Raw genomic sequence first — 19,102 nt, forward strand, 5'->3', positions numbered from 1 at the left:
TTGTTGCTGGTTACTAAACAGCTGGCAAAATTTCAGGGGTGCCTAAAAATGTCGTCTTATCTTTTAAGTAGCCTAAAAAAGGTGACTGTGTATGCTCTCACCACATTTTTAAATGGGGTTAAATAAGGTATCTGTTGTGTCTGTATAATTAAAGAAACAGGATATGTGTTTAAAGCCCAAATCTGATATTCTCATAAATTAAGGCTATTTGCAAAAAGCTACGCAAGGATGTCAGACACGGGTTGAAAGTTAATCTGCGTATGTAACACTCTACACTTGACTTAGGAACCAGCTGTGAGCAGAACATAGTAAAGGTGGTAGAATGGATACAGTTAAGATTACTTGTTTTTTCCATTCTAAGTGAAATAACAAAATATGTTGGTTTAGCAAAATAATAATAACAAAATAAGCTTGGTTTAGAATTTTTTGGGGTATTGGCATCACCTTATGTACCGTTAATAGTCCTGTATTCTGGAGAGGGAATTAAGCTCTTTAGATTTCATCTCAGATTTGAATTTATATCTTTTTCTGAGTGAATAAAAATGCAGGGTAATTACTATTTAGAATGTAGTCGCTTGTCATCGTGATGACTTGTCAGAGATAAGCTGTGGTCTTACACAGGATGTATCAGCTACACATCTTGGATAATTTAATAGACTTGTTCAGAGATGAGCAACGGTGTTACTTTCAACCCTAAAAATATCATATTAAACATAATATATCTATGTAATAAAAACAGCATTATCTTATAATGCTTGAGTCTGTGATTCTCCATTGGCATTTCTGATTGATTTTTATTTTGGCAGCATTTATTTTCATGTGTTACCTACTTTCACTAGAAAAAGAAATTACAATGTCTTTGAAATTTAGAGTTCTTTAAGTGGTTCATTTATATATGGTAGGTTTACGTAGCGCTTTACAGAAGACTCAAATAAACTAATTTTTCTACCTTGAAAAGCTTAGCTGTTTGCTTTGGAGAAATTTGAGATCTGGTATAATGTTTTAGATATGAGGAACTTTATCTAATGAGGAAAAGCTGTCACGACATTTTTTTTGTGAGGGAGGCAGTTTTAAGTGGAAGGTGATTAGCAAATGATAAATGGAGTGCTGTGGATATCAGGCATGCTGGGAAGAAGGTCTAGATGGAGATTTCAGAAGATTACATTGATCATATAATGAATAATATCTTTAAATGACAAACATTTTGTAGTGTGGTGTTATTGTATTAATACAGCTGTCATATCCTTAATCTGTTTTTTAAGACCAAGCTGTTAAATCAGTTGACAACAAAAAATTAATTTTGACAGCCTCTCCCCACAAGCTTTCTCTTTAAAGTATTTGAACATCTCTATACTGATGTAGAAGAGGCTGCAGCACTCTGAACTGAACTGGAGGTCCACTTGGAGACACTTTTCTTTGTTTGACTTGTATTAAACTTCCTGTCATAGGAGTTATTGCTTGAGGAAAGTACTATGCTGATAGGTGATAAATTCTTTTTGCGTTTGAGCTATCTTAGTAAGTTCTTTTTGGATTTGAGCAGTTCCTACAGGAACTGGAGTTAGAAAAAAAGATACTTGGGTGAAAGTGGAAAAACAAGTGGAGGTAAAAGGAAAGAAGAGCAGGTGTGTGTAACATTAATCTTAAATTTAATGTGTTAGGAAACAGGATAGCTGTTGAATTCAGGAAGAGATTAAGGTGCTTGATGGCTCAAACAAAAAGAAAAATACATTTGTTTTTTTCACTATAAATCTCCCTTTTGGTTGTTTTCTGTTGTTTCCATGTTTTGATTGTCAACCTTTTCAGGATTATTTAATCTTTGCTGTGCTAAGTGTGTAAATTTTAGCATTACAGTAGTTAAGGCTATATATTGATGTATGTATAAATATATCAAGGCTATAAGGGTTGTGGGTTTTTAAGCCATAGAAAAATACTTCAGTAGATGGTTTTATATTAATGTGCATCTTCTTCACCAAAGGCGAACATAATTTACTAATCACTAGGAGAAAGAGGAGATTTGTTGACTTGAGAAACTTGAGAAAGGTGAAGGTTGGAAGAATGAAACTGAATTAGAAAGAATGTCGGACATAAAAAATGCTTTAAGAATGTCTAGATATATTAATGCAGGTATCTTGGTGTTCGTCCTTATTGTGGAGTTTCATTCTATTTTCATGTACTCTCTTCTTTAGTTAACGGAAATCCCTTCTCCTTTCAAGGGGTGGGAGACAGGTTCACTTTTGGTTGGCTTGATTCCGAAATCTGTCAGCTCATTATTGCAAAAACTGATTTTGGTGCAACAGACGAGCAACATGATTTCTTTTGGCAGCAGCAAGTCAGATTAAATATATAGTGAAACTGCAGCTTTACTAAACTTTAGATTTTTAGAGATAGCATTTATTTACACATTTCATGTAGAAGTGGCAGAGGGTGCTGAGCTAGCAGACAATATTAGGATGAAAACAACACCTTACTCTGACAAAGCATCTATCTCATAATGCATTTGGATCTTTAATCTATTGTTTGAATATTTGAAGTAATGTTGTCTATATTTTTCTGCACAACTAAGAACAAACCTCGATATTGATATAATTAACAGCAATGTCTTTTTTTACTGTACATTGTATAGATATATTTTTGATACTCATATATTTTTTTTAATGTGGTTCCAATGCCCCCTTACATGAGTATGTTGAAACTTAAGCAGTGTGATCATCAGACATGAGAAGTGTGAACGCAAGAAGCTGTAGTTTTAGGATGATCTTAAACCATTATATATATCATTGTACATATGCACATAGTTCTGTTTGGAGCTTCAGGAGATCCGTTTCAAAATGAAGGCTGCTTTCCATAGGATTAAATGTCGCCTAGCATCTTTATCTGATATGTTCTTGCTGCTATCTTCAGTGGTGCTATTTCTGTTTTTCAAGTGGCATTCAGAAAGTTATTTTAAACCCCAGTGCATATTCAGTTCATGTTATCAGCAGTCCAGAAATGACTTCTATAAGAGGGAGTGCTTTTTAATATTCAGAAATAGCTTGGCATAAATCCAGTGTTGTGCTCTGGTATAATCCTTCAAATAAACTGTTTTAAATGGTGTGCATATTCTTACATCTCAGCATTGCATCCGTCAGTTTCCACAATAGTTTTCTCCAGGAGAGGATGTTATAACTTATTTGTGCTATTCAGGTGTTCGGTATAGAATTGTCTTTCTACCTTTAATGATATTTTTGAAGGACAAATATAAGTGCTGCTACTGATCCTATTATAGTTAAAATGTTTGACCTGCTGTTTGGAGTTCAGCAGTTAATGACACTGCAACTTCAGCTGTCTGATACTGCAACATGCTGTGCCTGTAGGATGGATAAAGACTGTATCAGTTATAGTGATTTTTTAATTCAACTAAATCTTTTATTGTGCAGCACTTTACCCTTTCCTGTTGACACATTGAAATATTACCATTCCTGCAGATGCTGTTCTTCTCCATTAACACTGTTTTATGGTTGAGGAGAAGGGCTAGAAGAGAAAAATAGTTTTCCTTTTCTCTGTAACCGAATAAAAAGCCAACCTGAGATTAAATTAGAGGTTTTCACCGTTCTTGCAATGGCAAACTCCACTGACTGTAGCTGCAGGGCTTTTGGAGGACTGTTTTACAAAAGCATTTTATTTTTACATATTTGCCTGAAGTTTTGCAAATAGTGAAGCCCTTTAATGGATTAGGTAGTAAATGCCAAATTACAGTAATGATCTGTTATGTAAATGACCAGTTTAGAATGAATTGTTGTGTGACACATAACAGTTGAGGCTAAATGAAATAAAATGTGTAAGATAGGTGAGTTATTGCAGAAAAAAAGTACACTTCCTGTGGATTAAAAATTAAAATGCTAAATAAATAAAATTATTTTCTTTGAAAAGGAGAAAGGCGCGTTATTCAAGCTGCAAAAGGTTATTTTGTGTATGGTTTTCCTTCTCGGAGAGCTAATTCTGGATTTTGCTAATTGCAATTGCAGCTGGAAGAGTGAAGAGAGAAAAACTGGGGGAAAGAGGGGTACTGTTCTAGCAACTATGAGAAGCTAGAAGATGAGAAATAAATTATTTAGCAACGTGATTGAAAACATTTGGGTTATGTTCTGATTAGATTTGTGATAAACTGAGAAGTCTTCTCCTGTTGTAACAAATGGTTATATTTGAATGAGAAAAAAATTGCCTTCTAAAAATTAAGTATATGCTACTATAAGTAAGTGAAACAGTTCATACTCTCAAGTCTTCTTACAACTTTGCTGAGAAAACATTTATTTAAAAAATTGTCTTTTCTAGGTGAGTGTCCTTTCAGGAGGGCTATTTCCATTGGCTGTTGTTTAGGATAAAGCATAACAGCGTTAGAGTAAGCACCAAATAACAGCGCTTGCTTACTTAGAGATTCACATTGCACATCTGCCTTTATCCTTTATAACTAAATTGTATCTATCTATTGTTATCTAAATTTAATAGCTGTTCAGCCAAACCTATTTTGTCTATAGTAGCACAATACAATATTTTCAATTGCAGTGAGTATTTGTATGAGCATAAATTAGTCTGATTTAAGAACCTTATGAAGTTCTTCAAGGATTTTACACTCATCACATGTCAGAGTATAAGCATCATCAGAACTGGATTAGATTGGATAATGGCTGTTCTTCCTCCATGCCACCCTGTACAGACTCCAGGTCTTCTTTGCTTTTTGGTATTACTTGTATTACTGAAAAAACACAGTACTACAAGCAATCCGCTTATAGACATTCGTGACTGGGGGAAGGAAGGAAATGCCACAGATATTTGAATGCTACTGATAAAAGGGTTTATAAATGCTAAATGTTTTGATAGACCTGACTGGGGGAAAAAAAGTACTTTTTTGTTGTTGTTGTCAAAATAATTTCTAATACTGTGGTAAAATTAACTCAAGTTGGGTGTCAACTCTAAGGATAGTTTCCTTTCCCATTTAATTTCACTCCTCAAAACAACACAAAAGATCAGATGAAAATTTAAAATTTTACTTGGACAAATAAGTAGAAAGATCCCAGTTGTTATTTGTGGTTACAAAATGCTTGCACGATCCAGAAACATGAGCGATTTTTTCGGATAAGTAGTAAGGTTAATGTCTAAGGACTTCCATTAGATTAACAGTTCTGGTTTAAAATCAATGTACTGCAGCTTTCTACAACTGCATGGTTACTGTTGTTGTTTTCCTTACTTCAGTTAGAATTGACAAGTTACTTTGACTACAACAAGATTATGCTTATGGCTAGTAGTATTTTTTAAGTACAAAGTGAGGCAATGTAGGGTATTGATGTCATGGGCACAGTTTACTTCATGTGGTAGAGATTATGCTAGTAAAACATAATTTAAAGCCCTGAAAAAAGATGTAGTCTTTTTTTTGTCTCTCCCCCTGCCCCCTTTTCTGCTCCTAGAAAGTACTGAAAAGTGGCTTGACTGAAGGCTTGACTGAAGGCTCTTCACTCTCTTTCTGTGGGGTAGGAAAGGGGAGTGGAAAATTTGGGGCTGCTTACATAATTGTCTGCTTGGGGTGGAAGTAGATTTATTTCTTACCACAAGGGAAAAGCAGCTGAAGTCTGAGCCAGAGAGTTTTATTTCTGTGTCTGAATTTCATAAAACTAAGAAAATAAGTAAGGAATTCAAGGAAGCTCGTAATTGTGTGCTTTTGATTGATTTTAGGGTTGGTATTATGTATGCAGCGTATATAAACAGAATTATATTACTTTATGCTTATGCAACACCTTCATACTAGGATTTCCAGTGCAGTTATCCCTGCTATGGGAAAACGTAAACTCTTCCTTGTCTTTATTAGCCAAATACAGAACATAAGCTAAACATTTTAAGAGGAGGGGCAAAAATCAATTATTTAATCCTCTTTTCCCTTTTTTTCCCCTTTTTTTTTTTTTTTTTTTTTTTTTTTTTAAGGAAAAGGGTTCAAGCTTGCCTGGTTTGTAACAAGTGCTATTTGTCATTTTGTCATAGTTGCCAGTGCTGCCATTTTTGTTTGAAATATGGAATACTCTATTGATTTCAGAAGACTATGCATTATTTTTTTACTGTTTATCTAGAGTTAGATGTGTCAAGGTAACTCTGGACTTCCAGAGTTCAGTGTTACATTTGTGATTCCTAGTTAACTGTGGAAAAGAATTCATTTTCTAAAACACCGTTGTTGTGTACAGGAATCAAAAGACAAGGAGGTATCATAAACATCTGAAAAAAACCAAAGTATCAGTTGAGCTGCAACAGCTTACCCATAATTATTTTCAAAGTATTTTCTACCTTAGTATGTAGAGGTTCAGGAACTAAGAACAATTTATGACATATTAAATGTCAACCAGCTGGGGAAGTAATGGTCCTAAAGTTCAGTAATTTTACTGCAATGTTATTTCTGAGTTTCAGTATTTTGTATGCATAGCTATCTATATTCCTACTGAGATGTAATTGCTATTTGCTTGTTCAAATCCTCTTTCATTCTGGAAAGCAGTCAGTCACATTGTGAGATAACTGTGCTTCATTTTTACTTTTTTTTTTTTAATTCAAATACCAGTATGTTTCACTGCACAACTTTATTTTTCCTTTCAGATGGTCTTATTATTGTTGGTGTCCATTCAGCGAAATTCCCAAATGAAAAAGTTCTGGATAACATTAAATGTGCCATTCTGAGGTATAATATTGTCCACCCTGTAGTAAATGATGCAGATGCAACGCTGTGGCATGAACTAGAAGTGTCCTGCTGGCCAACTCTGATCATTCTCGGGCCTCGTGGAAATATGCTGTTTTCGCTTGTTGGAGAGGGACACAGAGAGAAGTTGTTTTTGTTTACTTCTATAACACTGAAATTCTACAAGGAGAGAGGACAAATCAAAGATAACAGCATTGGAATAAAGCTATACAGAGACTCCCTCCCACCTTCTCCTCTGCTGTTTCCTGGCAAAGTGACTGTAGATAATTCAGGAGAAAGGCTGGTAATAGCAGACACTGGACATCATAGGATTTTGGTTACTCAAAAAAATGGACAAATTCTACACACTATTGGAGGTAAGGGTATATATGTTTATTATAGTAATTTCAGTTTAGGAGTAGAGTATGTTTGCTGGGCCTACTAGGCTGATTCTTTTCTTAGAGCACCTAGTAGTTTATAAACACTGCCAGAAATTTTTTTTCTACTAAAATCATTTTTAATGGATATGGGGGGATATAGCATAGTACCGTCAATGGGAGACTCTGTTAAGACAACTGTTTGAGATGTCTAATTTTTTTTTTTCTTTGGTCCATTGACTAAGTTTTGTGTTTTTGTGATGTCCAATATGAATTACAAAAAATACATTTTGTATTCTTCTGAAAGAGTTACAAATGGGTTTAGATTTAAGTAACATACGTCCACATCTAACAGGAAGGTAGGGAAAAGAAAAAATAATTCCTCCCTTTCCAGTAGAAGAAATGAATGTTGAATTGTGGTGGTGGTGTTGTCTACGGAGGGTTTTGGGGTGTGTTTTTGTTTCGGTTGTTGTTGTTGTGGTTTTTTAAATCAAGAATTCCTCTATAGGATCCCCTTCTGGGTTTTACAGGAGGGAAGAATTATCAAGAGGAGTGGCATTGCACTAGTACCTAGGTACCTGAAAATGAAGTTGCCTTAGTATATATGAAAAGGCCTGTGTTCTCACCAAAATTGAGGTGTAAGGTATAAGTTATGAAAATAGTGAAAGTATTTTAGTTACATTTGTTACAAAGTTTATATTTGTAACATTTCAGCTTTAAAAAACTAACCTCTTTAACTGTTTTTGTAAAATTACTATCTGCTTTACAATGCAAATCAAGAAAATGTAGTTGAATTTGCACACTCTTTGTATGCTTTACTCTTTCATAAATGAAACATTCAGACTTGTTCCTTTTTTTTAATCTGTTACAGTGGTCAAAGTTACATCTTAATGCACCAAGTACATAGCTGTTAGGACAGTCCATCTATGAGCAACCATAACAGACAGATTTAGGAAGTGGATGAATCCCTGAATCATTGAAAACAACAGTTCATTTATGTCTTGGAATCAGGACCTGTATGCTGATGTGTCCTATATTACTTAGTCTGGTATCGCTAATGCCTGTCCCATGGCAGGATCCTGCAAACCTCATAAAAATACCAGTGGCACTGCTGTTTAAAGAAAGGAAGAAAATCTCTTGCTATTTGAAGTAACAGTGCATTGGATAGACAGACTAATTATCCAAGTTAACCTGGTAAGGGTATTGGTCTTGATACCCTTCTCCTATGGGAGGTACAAACCAGATTTCTTATGACAAAAGTGAGAGAATTTGGTTTCTGTTTGATATGCGAGATGAAGTCTTTGCTGACAAGGTACCCTTTAGTGTTCCGAGATAGTCATTAAACAGCAATTCAGAGGGAAGTGTCCTAACCTCTGAACTGGTACCCCTCCTTCCTGCGGCACTCCGTGCTATCCCCTTCCCTGGGGATGTGCGCCCTGGCGCTTACCAAGGGGAGCTACTGGAATCTGACACACCAGCACCTCAGTGCTTCATGTCTGTTAAGGTTTAAATCGTCTTCTGACAGTAGGTTGTAAAACTTTGTGTATTTCAGTGACTCAGTTAAATGATTCAGTGGGCAGAAAATAATGGAATGAAGTTGATAATACAGTAATAAATGTGGGCATGCACAAAGGTTGAAATTAATATATTTGCATCATAAATCATGATGCACGCATAACTCATCTATCTAAATGTCTTCTGCTGACACATACTGCTGATGCACTTTAAATGTTACTCCCTCTGAAATACGATGCTTACCTTCCTACTGTTACATTCAGGTCATGTTCCTTTCTATTTCTTGAATTCTCTGTGCAGAAGACTGTCACTCCATCGTTCTCACTGTTCTTTTGTGTAATTAGTTCCATGTCATCATCTTCCTAATTATTAATGAGAAAATGCTGCTAATCAAATATTAGTTTCATTTGTGATTAAAATCTAAACCATTGAAATGGAATTGAGCTTTGGAATTTAAAGTTTTTCCTGCTGGCTTGCTTTGATGTAGTTGGGAATAAAAAAAGATGTAGTTTTTTTATTTCTGTCTTCTGTTGTTGCTGTTGTCCTTTAGTGCAAGGGAACGGGAGCAATTTAGACCCCTATTAAGACTTCTCTTTGGAAAATGAGCTTAAAAAAGCAGAGAATTTGTGGAGAATGAGTTCAAAACTTAATAGCACCAGGCTATTGTAATTACATAACAGTGACTAAAATGAGACTGCACAAAATATTAATAATGTAAACTGTACGAGGTGCTGTGAAAGCATCTCTTAGATTATGTAATTCTCTTACAGGTTTAAATGTATGCACTTTATTTTTAAGGGTTTTTTTTTTCTAAAATTACTTTTGAGTTTGCCTTGTTTCATTTATAGGTCCAAACAGTGGAAGGAGAGATGGAAGATTTTCAGAGGCAGCTTTCAACTCACCACAAGGGATTGCTGTAAAAAATAAAGTTATTTATGTAGCTGATACAGAAAATCACCTAATTAGAAAGGTAAATTTTCCATAAAGAAATTCAAAATTTAATGTCTTATACCTTATTCTGCTTACACAGGTGAAAATTTACACCAAATTAATTACTCTCCAAATACACTCAACATCAGGAAGGAAATTTCATAGAATCATAGAGTCGTTTAGGTTGGAAAAGACCTTGAATATCATCGAGTCCAACCGTTAACCTATCATTGCCAAGTCCAGCACTAAACCATGTCCCTAAGCACCACGTCTACACGGCTTTTAAATACCTCCAGGGATGGGGACTCAACCACTTCCCTGGGCAGCCTATTTTGGCCCAATATCTTATAAATAAATGCTTTGTGCAGTTTGGTTTTGAAGGGCTACATATACTTATGTGCTTCCTTTCAAATGAAGATGATAGGCGCTACTCGTTCTAGCGTAACTGATTTTTTTTTTCCTAGTGACTCTTACTTTCCTGTTATTAGAAGCATCTATTCTTAGTATTGGAAGCAAAAATTGTTTTTGTTTCACTTCCAGTAGTACCAGATTCTTATCAAAAGTTATTGTACTACTATGGTTCAGTGAATACTTAAACTTTTATTAGCTGTTTGGGTCTCTCAAGTAACTGCTTTAATTGCAGAATTGTCTGCATGTGGATTTTTTTTTATTAAATGCTTGCAAGGTTTTAGCACGTAGGAACATTACTTTTATATATATTGTCATGGGATCTTACATTTGGTTGGGTCAAATTTAGAACAATCAGAAGTTAAGTTTGTTGAAGCAATGTATGGAAGAGAATTCCAGGCACGTGGTTTTCCTGCTGCCCACTGCTTCCCCCTTCCCCCTGCACATCACCAATCATTGTGGTAAAATTAATTATTTTCCTACGTAAACAAATACCTGAAATTTGTTGGGATTTGTTTTTTATTTGCCAGCAAAAACTCTCTGTTTTTGACATCTAGCTCAAATTATCTGTAACTTCAGTCAAGTTAATGGTGTACATTCAGTGTGTATAATTTTGCTTCTTGTAGATTGACTTGGAATTAGAGATGGTGACCACTGTAGCAGGCATTGGGATACAAGGTGTTGATAAGGAAGGTGGAGCAAAAGGAGAAGAACAGCCTATCAGCTCTCCATGGGATGTGGTCTTTGGAAATTCAAGTATTGTATCAGTTGAGCTTTTAACATCTCATATTGACACATGCATGACTGCTAAATGTTTTCCTGTTTTGATAATAGTCTGAGATGTGACAAAGTAAAGACTTACTTTATAACTGAGTCTAAAAAAACAGTGGTTTCATTTGCAAGTGATAACTGCAGTTCTGCTTTGGATCCTGAAAAAATGTGAACTGTTACTTGATGTGAAGAAAAATTCTTTTGTAGCAAGTTATATAGTTACTGGGTCCAATACAGAAGGAAATTGTGATTGCTTTTGTTAGGCCAGTGCTTTATGCCAGGATCACTTAAGAAGCAGCTACATTTTACAGGAAGTGGGCATTGTCTAGAAGTTCCTTTCCTTGACTATATAGACATGTCTGACCACTTGTAAATATTTGAGTTTAGGAAATAAAAATAATTTTAGTTGGGGACCTCTGTTTATTCCTGTTTAGGTGAGGTAAAGTCGTTAGACTCAAGATCATGATAGAGTCAGTCAAGATAGGAGAGGAATAAAAACCTTGCAAGTATCAGGGAGTAAAAATTAAATCTTTGCATAATAGGACACAAGAATCAGCTTCTGAAGATTTAAGTAGCTTTCTTTCCTGGTTCACTTAACACACACCTGAGCTTGACATCACATAACTGCCATGTTTTCAACTGTTATTAACTGTGAGCTGATACTCTATTTTCTCATGTTTCCTTTTCAATATCATTTAGAAGTTGCAGATGCCACTTTCTTAACAATGACAGAACAATGCTTTAATGTGGCATAAAACCCTTAGGTCAGTATTGCAGGCATAAATATTGACTTCCAATATTGGGATTTCTTGAATGTGCAGATGAATGGGTTGGGAAAGTAGCATGATTTAAGTCTGATATCTTTAAATTAGAGGTGCTTTACAAGATTAGTAAATTAGAACATTTTAGTGACCCGGAGGCATTTGTTATAATCTTGGGTCAGTTACAAGGGAGGAAAACACACTTAAGTTTAAGGGAACATGAAGCTAGTTCATAAATGCTGTTTGTATCAGAAGACTTCTATACAAACACATTGTCGGTATAGACAGTGTACCACCAGCAGCCTGGACTACTTAAAGAAGCAATCGGCATCAATTTTTAGATTTAACATTTTTAGTAACATCTTCCACAAAAAAAAAAAGGGGCACTTTTTTGAAAGACTTTGTCAACGACCCTTACAATCTGTGTTAAGCATGTGGAATCCTACTTGCAAGAGAAAGGAGTACCTGAAAGAGAATCTCACCAGATGTGGGTTGCTATTAATGAAGGCATGAGTTTTGCTGAATTTTATCCAATCTGATTTTCCTTTTGTGAACCAGTAGACTGTTGTGTAACGAGATGGTATAGTTTTCAAGGTATCTTGAACCAGCAAGCTGATCTCTGTGTGATGTTATTGCAGAGCTGTTTTGCAGATCAGCAAAGTAGGAGACTAATAACTCATCAGTGCCTCAGAACCTTAAGCTGGTTAACAGAACTGTTCAAAATATCCTATAATTTTACTTTTCATTTTTCGTGATGCTTTCTTCTGCTTCTGCCAGTAGCTGGATATCTGTTGATACTTTTTATTTTTGAGAGCTCTGCTTGTTAAATATTAATTGATATGATTGTTATCAACATAAACATAGTAATCACTGAATTAGTCACCTGTAGAGGATTAGTCATCTGCACTGCTCAACACTGACTGCTGAATTTTTATAAGCATTTACAGAAAAATCAGATCTGAATGCGCTCTGTTCAGAGCAGTATAGATTTTTTCATATTCAGTTAGAACCTACCAGTCAGTTGTCTATTTAGATCTCTACAAAATATAATATAACTTGTCAGTTAAGAAGAGCTTGAATCAATTTAAATTCCTTCTTTGAGAGGGTATTAGGCCAAATAGATAAAATGGGGGGGTGCTTTCAGTTTCTTTTTATGATTTTTTTTAATATGATTTTGTGTGAGTGAAGTAAGCCAGGAAAAATGTAAATTACTGTAATAGCTATATAAAACTCTTTAGAAAACTATAACCAGAGAAAGTTGTCAAAATGGATGGTTGTATTGAGTAAAATGCTAACAGGAGTCTGTCCCAGAGCATGAGAGAACCAGGGCTGTCTTGTAGTCCGCAGTGCATTTGTCTCACAGCATAGATATTGTCATTACCTGCAGTGACTTCTTTAAGTTTGTTGCCAGACATCAAAATAGTTTGTCAACACTGCAACAGAGTTTGTCAAAGTTGTATTGTTACTGCAAATTGTTTGAGCCTAGTAGGATCTTCTGTTACTATCTGGTATATCATAGGATGCATTTGTTATTCAGTAAATGCATGCGAAGCACAGTTTTGTAGGAAATCTTCACTGTCCTGGGCAGAGACCCAGCCTTCTGTTGGTGATTCTCAGTGTGCTGTCCTACAAATAGGTACCCTGTGGTCATTGTGTTAAAACTGGTATGACAATGTCTTATATATGCATTTGGATGGATGAAGTAATTGATGAGATTTTAAAAAATTATTTTTGTTCGCATCCACACAGCAGTGCCCATTTTTTACATATGCTTACATGCATCTCTGTGGAAGTTGCAGGAGATAATATACATTTCAACAACTTAGGTTCATTATTACAAAATTCGTTAAGTTTGACTTTCGTGTTAACTAGCGTGGCATATAGGAAATAACGTCATACTTTCCCATTTTCCTTAGATCTATGTAGCTTAAGCTGTGTACAAGAGGCATTTTTTCTCTTCAGAAGATAGATTTATGGATTTTATGGTTTTTAAACAAGTGATGCTTCTGTGAGTTTCCTTTCAATGTCCAAAGCCATGCTATCGGGAACATGAAAGGAGAAAAAAAGAAGTTTAAGCTGTTTATGTACCACGCTAGATAGTATGGAACAGCTTATGCTGACCTTTTTCAGTCTCAAAGGGAAAGGTTACCTCTTAAGAGAAAAATTTTTTTCTGTATCACTTATGTTTCTTGCAATTACTCCTACATACAGTTTAGAGTATGTATTGATCAATTAAAAGACTTCATTGTTTGCTTTTAAAAATTTTAATGCATGGTTTGTTGCCAAATTAAAAATATTGAGGAAAAAAAAGTTTATGAGGGCGCAGATAAGTTAATATTCAGAACAGATACTGCTAAGTAGCATGCTTTTAAGCATCCTCATAGTATTTCCATGAGATAATAGGCTTTTGTTTCCCGGTTTTGTGCAGATGCTGAAGTCTGAGGCAAAGAGGTTAAGTGACTGTGAATACCATTTAAAAGAAAGTTGACACAAATGTCTCTCTTTAAGATAGTGGAGTTAATGGAGACAAAACACGTGCTAGGATTCAGACAGATACTATTCTTCCTTGTCATCTTTTTTTATTTCTTTAGTTGTGACCACTGAGCTTGTGTTTTACCCTCCCCCTTTAAAATTCTTGAATGAACTCCATGGATTAAATTCTGGCTTCATTGAAGTTGGTGCTGAAATTTGCATTGACATAGATTGTGCAGGAAATACAGGGGGAGGGCCAGCAGCTTAGAAATACATTATTAAATTACTGTGTGCTTTTTTAGCTTTCTCTGTTGTCCCCTTCTATTTTTATTCAGTGGGTGTTGAAAGCAAGTGATACTTAAATGCACAGTTGATCTGAGTGTGAAATGTTCTTGATAGCTGCATTCTTGCTGGAAGGAACAGGACAATGACCTGTGCTTGGTGACATAACTGTGTGTTTCACATTCCAAAATCTGGTCTTAAATTGCATGACTGTAATCTATTTATAGAAACTCCCAAGTACAGTATTGACAATGCTTTCAGTAAACTAGTTGGAAATTTTTACGTCAGTTTATGTTCTACAGACATATTATTTAAATGAAAGTACAGTACCTTATCATACTGGTACAATTTTTATAGCCCTTAAAAGGCAAAAGTATGTAAGATTTTTTTCTCTCTGTGTTTCTGCTAGAGGATTATTTAGTACCACTGCATTCCAGAGGAAACACTTTTTTTCCTGAACTCCTCATGGCAATTCTTCCCTAATTTGACAAAAAATGAAGCAATAATCACTTCAGCAATAAGCAATTAGCACTTCCTGGGTGAGCTCAGACCATGTATGAACTGTTAATGTCTGAACTGTCTATATCTTGAAAGTATGCTTTCTACATGTCACTTTTTTTTTCCTTCTAGTCTGGTCTCGTTCTGGCATTGAGGCTCTTGCCTTCACTGTCCCGTGAAAGGAATTTTCCTTGGTAATAGCTGAAAACAAAAGAGCTGCTTTTGTAATCATCAGGGGTTAATTAGGAATCATTTTTCTGGACAACTCAAAATTTGAATTACTCTAAACATATGTTGCCTATGTAATAAGACTGCATGATGTATCAATGTAGACTTACCTGGAATGCAGAAGGCCGCCTCATCTCTTTATAACAGTTTCCTATGCAAAGTACAAACACAAAGATACCCCATTCAGCTTTGGGCTGCATGTGTCGTCGTACAAATTCAGTTGCACAGAAAATCGTGTTAGAGACATCATTGACACGAAACAGCATTGTCTGTCTACTCTTCTTGAACTAGATCCTAAATTTACTTGTAAATAGTAATTATTTTAAATAAAAATATTTGAAATTTCAAAGAAAAAGTAACTTCTTCGTTAAAGACAAGGCTGAAGTAAAGTGGAAGACTTATTATAGGGTTTCATTCCTGTGTAAGACGTGTTTAAGGAGAAAAAGTCTTTTGAGAAATATGACATTAAGAAGTTACAGTGAAGAACTGCAGTGAAGCAGGTCATTACCCAGTCATGCTTTGGGAGGACTTCTGAAGCACACTGTTTTCTTTTATATATTGTCTGAGTGGGTCAACCAGCTTCATACTGTTGGCAGAATCACAGAGAGGGACAAATAGATTTAACTGAAGTTTTCATATGTCCTAATGTAATTTGTATATGGGTTCTGTCACCCCTAAGCAGCTTTCATTCCTGCTTCTAAACTGGGATTTTTTTTTTTTCCTTTAAACATTTGAGAGACAACTGAGGAGGGATAAACTTTCAGAACTAGTAGCTTTTTTGTGCGATCAGTCCAACAGACTTTCTCTCTCCAGGAACCTGGTTAAACTGTTGACTGAATGCTCTGATTCTGTATTCCAAGCCAAAACTAAGAGATTAAGGAGTTTATGCTATTGCTGAATAATAATAGCAACAAAACGTACTAATATTTCACATGTTCACTATAGACACAGGTCAAGAAATTAGATATTTACATTAGTATTTTAGTATAAACATGCCTTTGATGGAAACATATAAAGACTGAAGTCTTAACATAAGGATGTAATGGGAATTGTGACTGAATATCCAACAGTAATCCCACACAATTTAGTTTGACAGACTAATTTTCTAGTAAATTGGACTTCTCAACATCTTGATAAAATGGATGATGATAATTACTTTCTGCAGTAAAAAGAAGCATTTGGATTCGCAGAGTTAACATCTTAACAGATGTCAGACTTAGTAATGTTTTGAAGACCATGACTTGAAATGCCCTCTATAAAAAAGTATTATATTTGTACCTGGAATGATGATTTCTCATTCTCTGTTTTCCACAGTCTGTAGTCTTGTTCTGTGAATTAAATGTATGCTTATGATAAAGAAGCTAAAACTACAAATCGGATTTCTAAACACTAGTTCAGATATCAGATACTGTTTTTCATGCAAAATTCCAGATGCAGAGCTGCTGAAAATAAACATCCTTGACAAGTCTTACAGAGTCTTTGTCAGGCATGCTGGGGTCAGAATGAGACAGGTTTTAACTGTTCTTATTTGATGCTGAAATTGCTTTCAAATATGGAATGTGGGTGTTGGGGGTCAGGAGAGACTGCAGTGCTGAAGTACCCTCAGATGTATGTGTTTGCTGTGCTTAAATAGGAACGAATAAAACGCATAACCAGACTTAGCTTTTTCTGTAGTTACAGTAATGTATCCCAACACTAAATAATCTAAATTAGTTCTTTCACGTTAACAAGAGCTATCACTGCTACTTTGTACTTTTTTGAAGTATTTACTGCTATTACAGTCAGAAGGCCTGAGTTAGACGACTTGGGAAAGAAAGCGAAACTATTTCATTATAGTCATCATTTTTAGCCCCCTGTTATCTCACATTGTATGACATCCCCTTGATATCTATGTCCAAGGATTTCCCTTGATGAGAGGGCAGGTACGTTAACTAAGGAGGAAAATTCCAGAAGCATTTTGTTTCATAAAGGGCTATGCTGTTTGCATGATGCAACATTGTGTGAAAGAGTGTCAGATAGCACAGGAAAAAAGAAGAAAATTCATTTTTACTCCTCTGAAAAGGATGACGTGTACTTGTAACAGTCCAGACTTACAGTGCTAAAGCATTCCTTTGGGGCTTTGCTATCTCTGTCTCACTGAAGAAGAACGATACTCTAGTTGTTCTGTCAGTCAGGTTTGGATTTAATTTGCTCAACTTCCACTGACTTAAGTGAAGACGAGACTTGCATTCATATGTGCACATAGGCAGCGTGCCTATTTGTAAACCGGAGGGCGTGTTTTATAGCCCTTTTTGCCTCTTGTGTTTTTGCAGAGGATAAGTGTACCAACAAACTACTTCCTTGTTATTTTTTTCAAAGATAAAATTAGTAGACAAGAATAATATTTTCAAACTTTAATCTATTTAGAAAATGTCAGTGGTGCCAGCCACAAAATATAACTTTGATTCCCAGGCTTTTAATTCCCAGACTGGAAGTAAGCATGCAGTCCCAAGACAGGGAAGCTGGAAGCATGGGTAGTCCTGGGAATGGAATCTATTCAAACAGACATTGATGTTGACTGGTACGAAATAAAGTCTTTTCTGTGCGTTCAGATTGACTCGCAGTTAATGATCAGCAGCATTACTGAACTGTTTGAAGTTGTGTATGTGTACGAACAGGACTGTGAATTCTTAAAACACAGATACATAGCAGAGGCAGATTCAGGAACTGAATCATCATATTATAACTGAAGCATCATATAATATGGAATGCCAGTGCATTCAGAGCTCTAGTTCATTATTAGTGAATCTTTACAACATAAGTATATCACATTTGCAAGCCATACTTTGCTTTGATACAGGCAGCACTAAAGATAAGAAAGCACATACCCTAATAAGGACAAACTACACTGGACTTTTAAAACAGCTCAAGATAGGTTGGAATGTGGTACTTAATGGAATAAATGTAAAAGACTTGCTTTGTTCTTTTATGTTGTTTTATAATAAATTCTTGAAAAATAAATTCTTTCCATTCAAGGATGATAAGCAGTTATGATAATGATGGTGTTATCATAATTTTAGCATGCTGATTCTCCCTGGCCCCCTTCTCCTGCAAGAACAGTACAAGGATGACAGTGGTGACATGTCCTCAAACTGTTCTGTCCTCAAAGAAGAGGTTTTTCTGTCTTTTGTTTCAGAACATAAACCATTAAACTCTGTAGTGTCAGGACCATTGTGTGATAAAATACCTTAGCTATGCAACTATAAGCATTGTTTTTACTTTTCTGGTTTTGTATAGATTTTTTTAATTAAAGTTCTGACGTATTTTCCACAATTCAGTATGCTTGTGCTGTTTCCATGCATGCATCCATCCCCTTTGCTCTAATTGCCATGCAGTTGAAAATATTTAAGTTGCATTAAAATTTATGATGGCTATGGAGCTCTTACTTATTTTTCCTGTCTTGTTCTCTAGTTGAAGAAAGGATCTTCTCTCTATTGATCTTACATATTCAGTAAAATTTGAAATTAATATTGATAGTTTTTCCCTGTATCTCATATTTGATAAGCCTTTCAGTGTGCAGAATTAGAGTAAGAAACCTTTTCAATTTTTCAAAGTATAGCTGTCACAAGGGAGTTTTCAGTGGGTGGAATTAGAGCATTGGATAGATGAATGGAATAGATTTTTCTGAAGTGCTCAGTTCTAGTCTTACTCGTTCATTTCATTGGTGGATGAAGTGAATATTAAATAATTAACAAAGCATTTTTTGAGATCCCTCAGAATGAACTGCACAGCATAGCAAGATAAAAAGCTCACTTTCTGAATTGACCAGTGATTTTAGCATTGTTCATTCTGGGGTACTCGGAATAGTAGCATCTGGAAAGTGCAGGGTATGCATCATGGAAACATAAAGTCCTGAAGTTGAACATGTGCTATATACGTGAAATGAATTCATAGGCCATTCTCTCAGTTCCAATCTCTTGGAAAGAAGCTCTAATCAAAGGTGATTCTGTTGTCTGTTTGTCTGTTTGTTTGTTTGTTTTTATCGGGGTGGTTTTGGCATTGCCAGTACTTTGGGAACATCTCTGGTGACTCATAAAACGTGTGTTTTCCAACTCATTTTGCAAGTCTTTCTGCTCAACAAAAAGCTGTTAGGTGCTTTGGAAGTTTGACACTTATTCTTGGAGCTCTAGTTT

The 19,102-nt window shown here is 35.4% G+C and overlaps 1 protein-coding gene across 6 annotated transcripts in view; it reads left to right on the plus strand.

Moving 5' to 3' along the window:
• The window catches only part of NHLRC2 (NHL repeat containing 2), a 39,501-nt gene that overhangs the window by 2,704 nt on the left and 17,695 nt on the right, over positions 1 to 19,102 (plus strand). For 5 of the 6 annotated variants that reach the window (XR_015706419.1, XR_015706418.1, XM_087765169.1 and 2 more), the window contains exons 3-5: positions 6,610 to 7,065; positions 9,429 to 9,550; positions 10,545 to 10,674. Coding sequence is in view for 4 of the 6 variants with exons in the window: in XM_087765169.1 (XP_087621295.1) it covers positions 6,610 to 7,065; positions 9,429 to 9,550; positions 10,545 to 10,674 (708 nt within the window). In the remaining 2 variants the exon portion in view is untranslated. The remainder of the gene's footprint in view (positions 1 to 6,609; positions 7,066 to 9,428; positions 9,551 to 10,544; positions 10,675 to 19,102) is intronic. The other variant, XM_087765171.1, reaches the window with a different exon arrangement.

Source organism: Nipponia nippon, unplaced genomic scaffold, assembly GCF_047370975.1.
Source record: "Nipponia nippon isolate SJK-2023a ecotype South Korea unplaced genomic scaffold, ASM4737097v1 scaffold_3, whole genome shotgun sequence".
Lineage (NCBI taxonomy): Eukaryota > Metazoa > Chordata > Aves > Pelecaniformes > Threskiornithidae > Nipponia > Nipponia nippon.